Genomic DNA, 11,404 nt, shown 5'->3' with positions numbered 1-11,404 from the left:
GTCGCTGCAATTCGTCGCCTCAACGTCGTCCGCCTCGGGCTGGTCGGGGGACGACCGGTTCAGGCGGTTCAGCGACTGGAACAGCTTTTCCAGGAAGTCGTTCACGTACTCCTGGGTGATGTTGTGCTCGGTAATGTTCTGAAACTCGAACGCATGCCGGTAGTAGTTGACGTTGCCGCCGGTGCCGGTGCCGGTTCCGTCCATGTTGGTGAATCGCGTTTCGAGGATGTACAGCAGCCGCCGCCGGAACTCAGTGACGTTCAGCACGATGGCTGTAGTGGTGTCGTTGCTGTAGATGTAGTGTAACCATTCTAGGACACGTTCCTCCGTACTCTGCTCCATTTTTGCCGGGATCAATCAACGCCGCCAGGCGGCGTTAGATCGTACCAACCGTTCCCGAGACCTGAAGGATCCATCTTCTGCAATGAGACCCATCCCGGGGTTACGTCGGATCGAAAAGGAATCGTAAACCGGACGAACGGGAGATCCCGACACGGAAAGAGAGAACAATGAAACAAACCGTTAGTGAACGCATCTTCGCTCGGGAGTACATTTTAATTTCGCCGTCATGGTCCAACATTTCCCCCTCGAACACTGGGATTTTGTCGGCTACCGGTGTGAAAAGAGCATTATGGTTCTTTTCGTCGAGCTGTTCAAAGACGAGAATTGGATATAGGACGATGGGTTTTACTGAGAAACGCGATTAGCAAGAGATTTGAGATGTACTTATACTTCTCAATCCGCTTCTGTCTCCGGTTGGAAAGTAATCGCATTGACATGCTTTTCGTATTTACAGCTAATCCGCTCGTCAAATGCAAATTTACCAAAATGATTCTTTTTTTTATTTGTCTGTTTTCTCATGAAAATCCAGCACCAGAGCTATTCATGAGCGAGTGAGAAAAGTAGCAGTAAAAAAACGATTGGCTCAATGCATTCTCACAAATGAATGAAATCGATTTCCAACCAAAAATGCTTATGCATATACAGCAATAGATAATGAGGCATTGAGAGGAATAAAGAAAGAATAAAGGATTACTCAAATTTAAGGATACGTTGGAAGTGAAGTTAAATTAAAAAGATTGATACTTTGTAACAGGAGCACTACAGATTAAGGAAGGCTGAGAAAAAATACTAGCAATAAACCCATTCCATTGTTTCTCATTCATTCCATCTAGATTGCTAGTTAAGTGTAGTTTGCTGTAAATATTCAATTGCTGGTAGATTAAATAGAGATCAATAGAAATTAGTTAGAAAGCTAAATAGAATAGAATGGAAAGAATATCTATTTAGTACATCTAGAAAGAACCGTATGTTTTCAGTATACTTTTCAATCATATTTCCTACATTTTCGATAATTTTTGATTTCTAGGATCATATCAAATCATGAATGTAAAAACACGGGTGTAATACAAGCAATGACATTTTTATGTATCTTGTATGTATTGTTGAGCTTAAATACAAAAATTTACACTATGGGGCGCAAACACAACTTTCGAAAATACCGCGTTAAATCACGTGCTTCGGCGTGATTTATATTTTATTCTTTGTTTGTTTCGTAGGGTTTTACAGTTTTTTGGGTTTACTTATGATAATCACCTTAAAGCTGTCGATAATAAATTTAAGATATAAAAAAACATATGTATGAATTATGGAAACATTCGTTTTGAGTATGTTTAGAAAATATGGAAATAACGAGTCTTCAGCTCTGCATTAAAATAAAATTATTGCAATCTTTACATGTTTATTTGCAGAAATAAAAATTGATACATTTAAAAAAATATTTTTCATCCAGGTTAAAATTTCAAGGGATGTAGTTTTTGATTCAAAGCGTAATGGTTCAAAGCGTGCTTATTTCATCATTATCAATTATATTTTTCTCTAAAATTGTTAGAACAAACTCATAAGAAAATCCGATTCTGCAGAGCTACAAAAATGATCGAGGTGAAAAACATTTCAGCTGAACTTTATTTCGACGGTCGAGCAAGCAAATCAACAACCTTTGCAATGCTTGCATAAAAAGATTATTCGATGTTTCCCATCTCATGAAGCTTGTTCATCGATTATTTCTTTTGCTGGATGGTTTGGTTCGACGAACTTCATCATATAACAACCGAAGCCTGTTTAGGCCAAATGAATTCTAGTTCATGCCAATTCCTGTGAAGTCCATTGTACGTAATATTGAAGTTTCGCCATTTTCGTACCGCTCCTTCCGGTTTCGAAGGTGAATAAATACCATTTATGCCACCCAAGATTGTCCTGACATCAAACGAACACGACGTTGCGTTCAGCTTAATATGCAGACCTCCCTGGAATGGCTCCGAACAGTGTGAATAATCGAAACCAAAGTATTTTGCTTTCTTTTTTTCGTAGATTGAATTCAAAGTCCACGTCAAAAAAATGAAATCAACTTTCACATTCAACGTCGGTTTCGATTTGCTAGCAGCGTGATTGATGTAAAAGAAGCACCGTAAACAGCTTCACTCATTGAATGAGTGTACATTTTTGTTGGAATAGGAGCTAAGCTAGCCAGTTACACGCCATTCAGCACACAATTCTATTGTGGTCAATTCTAGTAGAAAATCGCGAAAAATCGATGCACAGCTGCAGTGGACCATTGCAGCATCCGCGCGTTCTCGAAGCGCCCCAATAAAATGAAGAAAATGGAGTCATCAAAGGCATTAAAAGTGAAAACCTTGCAGAACCTGCCGTGAGATTAAATTGCTATTTTTTACAATCCAATCGTGACCTCGGACTTGAGAGGCACAAAGCATACGCTCGTTCAACGACGGCCGACTTGGGTAACCCATGAACGCAATAAACCGTGGCGCACAACAAAAGAAGAAAGGCGTTTGAATTTTTACCTTAGCCGTCGGCTTGCCTTAATTCCTTTCAGGGACTTGGTCACGATGTGCGTGTTTTAAAAGCTCAATTGAATGGAAACTTCCAGTTACGGGGAGATTTCTGCAATTTATGGCCCAGCCTACATGGTGCGTCAATAACGTGTCGGCACGGTGGGCTTATGACACATAGTTTATTTATCGGTCCGTATAAAAGGCTTCTTTTCTTAAACATAAAGGCGATGTGCCGATGTTACGGAGCAAAAATGCGGACAAATTGGCCATATACGATTTGGCGCGTTTTCAGTATCATTTGATTATTTCGGTTTTATGTTGCGAAATGCTATTGCTATATTTTCCAAAAAAATCAATCGATTTTATGGTCTCCAATATGTGAGACAGCTTGATGGGTTTTAGCAAACACAATATTCTTTTCGCTCATGCTCTTGGTAGTACCGGAAATGTAGAAACCATTGTGGATTATGCTCTTTAATATATCGATACTTAAACACTCTTCTTAAAGCACCACGCAGAAATTCCTAATCGAATTCTACCTCGGCATCTTGAGTTACGGCAAAGCTTGGAACAATATGCTGCTACATTTTTTTAATATAAATATGGCAATATTGCAGACTACAGGCAGAAAAAAAGAGTAAAAAAAAAGAATTAATAATCCATAAATTTTCCTGTTTTGGTCTACGTAAACTTTCACGAGCGGATCGCGATACATTTCCACCTTATCGATCACCCTGATTTCTACTAAGACTAGAGTCGTTTGCAGAGAGACAGGATAGAAGAAATGCATATGCGCTTTATAGTGCTAACATCTAGGTTAACAATATCGACGCCCCGAATAATCTCGAACGCATATATTTAATGTACCCATATAGATATCGTACATTGCTTATGTCTGCATTTAGAAATACGAAACAAGCTGTAAAAGAGCCCCTAAATGCAATAACGTACAAGTTTAAAGAACTATGTAAATTCTTCGAATTTATCGAAATACCTTCGTCTTAAGCATCATTTCATTTTATGATTGCTGAGTAGTAATCGATTATAAACTCTAGCAGATAAATCTGTTTAGCCATTATCGGTGGACGGAATAAGTTTTTAAAGAAATGATCAAATAGGAAGAAGAAAAATAGATGATTAAATAAAAAACAGTTTTGATTGTGAGTGACAGAATTTTTAACATGCTATATATGCACGATAACATTGTTCTGTTTCAAATCACATTCGCTTGCTTCGACAGTAAACTCTGAATAACACTTGATACCTTGATTGAATTTTACCATCAAATATCTTTTTCGCTAAACTGGTGTGATTTAACGCTAATGAAGCAATCCTAAATTGTTGAATACATTTACCATAACACATATTTTTGGGACAAATACAGAAAAAGGTCAGCGAATTTCTTTCCGATCGTCGAGATCTTCGATGAGAAGCTACCGAAATAAGGCAATCAATATTCTTGACATCGAACATCTTGAGTGAAGATGACTTCGATGACCAATTCATAACGGCTCATCTTCTTATTCTTCTTTGCCATGGTTTTATCATGGTATGATGCAAGAATCCAGTTTCCTAGCCCCTCCTGTATTACTCCGTCTTTCGTCTTTCGGAGTGTTACTCCTCCACGTTAGTTCTTTGCCGGACCAGCAATATGTCCTATACTGGCTCGTCGAATGCTCTCTCTTCTCAAGTCAACGCATTGAGTCGAGTATGGAAAACGTCAAAAGACGTACTAAGCAAGCCATTATACGAAATGGAATCAAACAATGGAAACACGTGTACTGCTCTACACATAGTGGATTTATCATTGCGATTGAAGGCAAAAGACAAAAAAACGGTGATTCGCTGCCCGTATATCTTGTTTTTTAGATCTCACAGCATTTTCGTCATGCCAGTGAATTAATGGGCGATTTTGTGATACTTCAACACCTTCAGTGACATAATAAATTGAAGCTCTTAACAGTTACCACGTGAGGGTTGCTTTCGTAATCGTATTATTCTAAGCTATGGCGGTTTATGCTTAGCACCAACACTAAGCTAATAGCAGCTAATTTCGGTTCGCAGCTCTTATCCAAATAAGAAGCCGGCAAACAAACTTCTTGTAAGTAGGATCGAGTCGATATTTCAATCAGTCTTAGGCATAGGCAATTCAATCAAAAAACACAGCTCTCTAAACTTGTGTGTCTTATCAATTAATGACGTCATTATCTTGTTATCAAGCCGCGGACTTAAATCCTGAATGCGTGGTGGGAACGATATTACTTTGCCTTCAACGTCGTTTTGGACTAAAAGATGAATTGAATTACGGTACTGATGGTATCTGAAACATAGTCCTTAATTGGTTTCCGCACAAGGCAAAGTTTCTCTACATAGCGCCAATGGCCTGGATTGCACAGTTCATCGATCCCAGTGCGAGCTCCTGCGCTGCTGCTAATGGTACAAGAAATCAACGAATGTTTCGCCACCTATCTTTAGCACTTCAGCCGATGACCAGGCTGAGGGAGGGCCCTCGTCAAATCTAGAGTGGTAAAACCGTTGCCTAAGGGTGTTGCGATTCGTATCTTCCATGTCCTGTACCCTATCACTGTATCGAATTGCATTGCGTAAACCGTGCATTCCGATCACGTTCGACTGTTGTATGAAATGTTGCTTAGACGTTCGATACGATGGTGCAGGTAATAAAGCATCGGGCTTATGTATGACAGACGATAGCAAGTCTACTAAGGTGCCTAACGTCGGAAAAACCACCACAAACCATTACAGCGGGATATCACCACATTGAATGACCATGTCAATAAAACTGTCAATAAATTGATTGAAGACTGACGATAACGCGTTTCTCTTAACTTTTACACCAAATGGATTGCATTCATTAGCAATTTCACGTAGTAATCAATAAAATTCCACAAATTACTCAATTATGTTGTGTTCAAATGGTATGGACGGTTTTTTTTTTGCGTTTGAAACGTTAACAACCTGTTCAAATTTCATGCTTGTGTCGTAACACGTCCTCTTTTCAATCAATCTTCGGAGCATGATCAATGAATGTTGTAGGCCTGTCTATTGGTCTTGCTATATTTTTGCTAACAACGTAAGATGACCTTTTTTCATTATATTTATAGAGACTTTGAGCTTTTGAGGCTGCATTCACCTCTTAGCAAGATGACCACCATTTTTATTATCTTGATGTGTACCACCATTATTATCTTGATATGTAACATATTACGCAACATTTACCATTATTCATGGTAAGGGACCTATAATTCAAATTTACATCACATATTCAAAGAATCTTAATGTTATTAATTTCCATATAAAAAATATTGCACAATACAAATTGATAATCGTAAATCAAAATTAAAAAACCTTCTAGTGAAGCATTGAGGAACCAAAAAACACTGTAATGGATTTGTTTAGGATCTTTAGAAAAAGAAAAAAAGAAAAACGAAACAAAGGAGCCTCCGCAGTTGGCCTGTCAGTAATTTGAAATCATCGCATCCAAATTGGCCAATAAACTTTTTTGGATTTCCGTTGCTGTTTTCGTTGTAGCTTGTTAACTTTGGTCTACGCACTCAAGAAGTTCTTTCCATCGCGAAGATAACATAAATGCTCAAATTCCCATCCTTTCAGGGCAAATCTGTGAAAGAGCCCCAAATGAATCCGCAACCGCAGATAGGACCCCTGGTGATTTTAACCCCAATTTTTGTGCTTCACTAGAGCGGCCTTCAAGAGTTTTATTCATCTATACGCCGGGTGAAACAATACCTCTCAACACAAGTTGATTGATGGTCAGCCAACTGCTTTATGGTGGGAAGGACGCAGAACGTGGAAGTTGTAGAAAGTATATCTGTTAACATAGTTATAGTTGAAGGACACGCTGTAGGCAATCAAGACGGATGCAAACTAACTAAAATCGTCGATGAGCAAGCGTTATATTTTCTTTCTGGTTACGCAACGTTCGAAAACAGCCGCAAGCCGCAATGAAAACTCCATATGTTCAGATTTATAAGCGTTTTATTGTACAGACCAAATAAAACAGAGCACTTTCGCAATTGTTTTCCGGCTGGATTAGAGCTAAATTTGACCATTAAGATTTACTAAAATTACTCACAAAATAGTCACGATGACGAAGTATGTAGCTTATATGTTTATCCTGCTTTCAACTAGAAAATGTACAGCATATTAACACCTCGGAAACGATTTTGAACTTAAACTACCTCGAGCCACTGGCAATAATTTTGTTCCTTCCTCACCTAGATTGGTTTAATAAAAAAATGTTGAACAAATGGAACCCAAGAGGAATTCATTTCCATAACTACACAAATAGTGTAAAGAATGTACATTCTTCGAAAAGCCGTGATCGTCACTGTATGCAGACAAGATAACTCATCTGCGAATAGAAATTGATACAAAAGTTAGTTAACTCTTATGCGGCGAAGAAACTTAAGATAATTATTCTTTTACGACTGTATTTCATGCAATATTTTTGAAAAATTGCATCAAAAATATATACATTACTGACTTCAAATTTCAGGAAAAAAAACGCCCCATTAACATGAACAAGATCATTGAAAAAACATCATAATAGAAAGCACATACGAATTGCGTCTGCCAGTATTTATACTCAAAATCAGTGGGAGTCGGTAATATTGCTTAACATTTGATAAGATTTAATAAGACTCAAACTAGTTCATTTGCGTTTTCAAATTACCTAGAAAAATAAGAATGTGCAAACCAGAATTTTGATGAACGTTTTACTATGTGTAGTCGAACCTATGAGTTTTTCGGTTTATAGTACAAATCTCTTCTCTTCCTTCTTCTTTTGGACCTACAGTTTACTAAACCTTCTATCGTTACAATTATCTGCCTTAACGTTAATCTACCAAAACCGTCTAACTTTATACAAGTTATTCATTCAGAAATGATTTTTTTTATTTTGAGATAGGAATATAGGATACAATTTTGGAGGTTTTATTATTTTGAAATTGATCGAAAAATGAAGCATGTTGAGGAATATTGTTTGAATCATAATGTAGCTTTACTAATGACTATTTGTGTTAATGTGATAGTTTTGCTATCTAAACTTAGACATACATTGCGGATGTGACATAAAAATGAATTTTTACATTATAAAATGAAAAAAAAATAAACTTGCATCAAAATAGTAATGCATTTTTGCATGTCCACTTTGTTATTGCAAGCATATACATTTGAATGAGTTTTCCAATAAATGTCATTCAAAATTGATGTTCCTTTGATGTTGGTCGAAGAAGTACTTACATATGTTTAAAATTATCTTAAATTCCTGAAACAAAACAAAAATAATCAAAATTAAATCTTTTATAAAACAATTCATTAGTGAAAAACCTATACATCAAAACATAGCAACAAAATATTTTAAATTTGCGTCATAAAAGCAACAAAATGTAAAATACGTACGGTCGCAGGAAAAGGACATTTGATTGATGATTTGAATTCGAAAGGAAAAATTAACTAATTGATTGAATATGAGATTCTTTAAAATAGAGATGAAAAAATCACCATATATGCCAAAAGACAAAATAATGCTATATGCTTTGGTAGATAAGCTACTAAAAACATTCAAAAACATATTGCACATATTATTACCAGATTATGATGATTTTTTGATCCAACAAATTATGTAAAATTTTCTTACCTTATTTGTTATCCTGTAGGAAAACGAGTAATTCCTACGTCCTATCATATCTCGCTGCATGCACTGTTCCATGGGTCTATTATTTAATCGGAGAAACTATCACTCCAATAGGTGGATGTTAGGGGTGCTACGCACTTAAATAGATCCCTTCCGCTGGTGGCAGGAGATGGTTCCGATTTTTTCTTCTTTTCTGCGTTTGCCGAACCGTAGGAACCCGAGAACCTGGATTTCTTCTCATCAGTATCCATCGTTCTAGGTGAATCCCGCTGCCGCTGTTCACGCTCCTTGCGCTTCTCTTCGCGAATTTTATCGGCTTTTTCATGCCGCTCGATGTGATTCGTGAGAGCACGTTCGGTTTTGAAAAATAACGAACACCGATCACAGTTGAATCGATCTTCAGGGTGGCTTTTCAGATGCTGTTTGAGAGCAAGCTGGCTTGGAAGGACTTCGTCACATTTAGGACAGGGATTATCGCCACGTCTCCGACGCCTACGCTTCACCTCTTCTTCTCCTCCTGAGCTGGAGCTGTCCTCCGGCGCTTCTATGTACACTATGTTCTTGAGACTGGTAGTTTTCGGATACTTGGGAGGCCTGCCCGGTCCGCGTTTGGGCAAAAATGTCCCCTGCTTCGGTGAATCGATTGCCATGTGTTTTGGTTTTCGAACACCTCTCCCTCTTCGCCCGGGTGTACCTGCTGGCCTGCCTCGTCTTTTTGGCGTTCGTTTCCTTTTGTTGGGCGGTGAAAAGCTATCATCCGACGTAACAGGTTCCGATTCAACCTCCGACTGGGACACCTTGTACTCGTCGTCATCGACGGGTTCGTCGTCCTCTTTGTCCGTGTCGGACATCGGACAATTAACAACAATAACATCCGTTTGTCGCCGGCCTTTGTTGGTGCTTCGCCTCAGATTCTTTCGCAACTCCTTATCGGACGCCTCGCAGCGAATCTTAAACTCATTCACGATACGCACATGTCCTAGGCATCGCTCGCATATTTTGTGTGGAAGATGATCTCGTGCAGTGATGCGAACGTTGGTACATATCTTCATTATGACATCACTAACACGAACGGGTCCTTCGAGCTGAAAAATATCCGATAACTCTTCCGTTCCCATGCACACCCGACACAAATCTAGATTGACGGTAGATTTCCGGTCGCGGGATTCGCTCTCGACCACTAGCTCACCTTCCTCTTCATGCTTAATTTCCTCGATGTTTTTAGTATCTTGCTCTGATAGTCCATCCTCCTCCTGCTTCACTTCTTCGGATGCATTTTCTTCGATGACACCGACCATTTCTTCTTCCTCCTCCTCCTCCTCCTCTTCCTCCAACACATCTTCCACTTCCTCCAGCACTTCCTCTATCACATCCTCCTCGACCTGTTCCTCCTCCGGCTCCTTGGGATCGGTATCCGGCACGGCTTTTTGCGGTGATTCTGTGGTGGTTGGCTCAGCCGTTCCATCATCCGCCGTAACACCTTGTGAGTGTTCCGACGCCTCTTCTTCTACTGCTTCTTCTTCACTCAACACTTCTTGACGTTCAGCTTCGTTTTGTTTCTCCGCCTTCAACACTTCACCAGAGCTTTCACTCTGTGTAGTTTCCTTCTCAGCAGCGTTCGTGGTAGATTCCCCATGCTCCGCACTACCGTTCGAGTTGTTATACATGTTGAATTTGGGTATTTTGGACCGACTGTGCATCAACAACAGCCGCGTTTGAAAACAAACGCAATAAAAAGGACACTTTTGAAGCAAACACTTCCACAAGGGCCTACAACTCGGCTTTTCTTCTCTAGAAGAAGCGAAACTTCACCACTTTACTAGCAACAAGGTAACAATACAACAATTTTTCACTTTTCTCTGGTAATTCAAGCAAAATTTATGCCGCGCTATCGCCACAACAAAGTTCAATTTTTTTTTCCTGCCGCCATTTTGAAAAGTCAAAAGAGTGCGTCAAATTTTCCATTTGACATTAGACAGAGCATGCGCGCGTGTAATCGTGAATCATTTCATTTCGCCGCATGCATTGAAATATTTCACCCACCATCTCCGGTTTTTGAGACTCCAAATCAAAGCGAAGAATATTATGTGTAGGGCTATATGAATGAATGGAAGAGATACACGTACGGGCATTTATAAAATGATCGAATATATTCAGTTTTTTTGTTTATTGAAGTTAGTAAAAGTTTGCTTATATTTTAATAATTAAAACAGCTTGTTGAAACAATCGCTATAACTGCTCCTTCGTGTAGTTTTACTTCTCTCATAGGATTTTTCAACGACGCTTGCATCAATTGCACTTCAGCCGTTGATTTGCTTTTACGGTATATTGGAATACCGAATTCACAGAAGAAAGCTAACCAACGCAAAACGTTTATTCGTAAATATATTTAGTAACAGCAGCTCGTAAATATATTCAGCAGCTTATAAGCAGCCGCAGTAAAAAAATTAGCTCAAATATCCTGTCATCAAAACTATAATCCATACTATGCCATTACATATTCGATAAAAATAAGTCAATTTTAAACTTAAAAAATAAAACGTGAAAAATACTTGAAAAACAATACTAATCTAATTATTTCTTTGCTCAAATAATCCTTGGTCGGAATGATTTTTATATTCGAGTAGTATATCTCAAAGATTATAAATTTCTAACAGACAGTTTTAAAATTCAACCTTTATCAATGTATTTTAATTGACAAGCATCCAATGCGATAGATTATATGGTATTAAAAAAAATAGTATAATAGAATTCGTCAATGTTTTTTAAAATGTAAGGTGATTGATATTATTACGCTACTTATTGCAAAACACCGGATGCGGAATACTATCAACATCAAACTTTATTGATTGTGATTTTTATTGTTTTCAGAATGGTT

The 11,404-nt window shown here is 38.3% G+C and overlaps 1 protein-coding gene across 1 annotated transcript; it reads right to left on the bottom strand.

Moving 5' to 3' along the window:
• Positions 1 to 8,612: 8,612 nt before the first annotated feature.
• Positions 8,613 to 10,226, bottom strand: LOC128724205 (histone H3.v1). Its single transcript, XM_053817971.1, has one exon. The coding sequence runs from the start codon at positions 10,224 to 10,226 to the stop codon at positions 8,613 to 8,615; it is 1,614 nt and encodes a 537-aa protein (XP_053673946.1).
• Positions 10,227 to 11,404: the final 1,178 nt, after the last annotated feature.

Source organism: Anopheles nili, chromosome 3 (genome assembly GCF_943737925.1).
Source record: "Anopheles nili chromosome 3, idAnoNiliSN_F5_01, whole genome shotgun sequence".
Classification (NCBI taxonomy): Eukaryota; Metazoa; Arthropoda; class Insecta; order Diptera; family Culicidae; genus Anopheles; species Anopheles nili.
The sequence above is the reverse complement of the archived record's forward strand: the minus strand, read 5'-3'. Positions and strand labels throughout refer to the sequence as shown.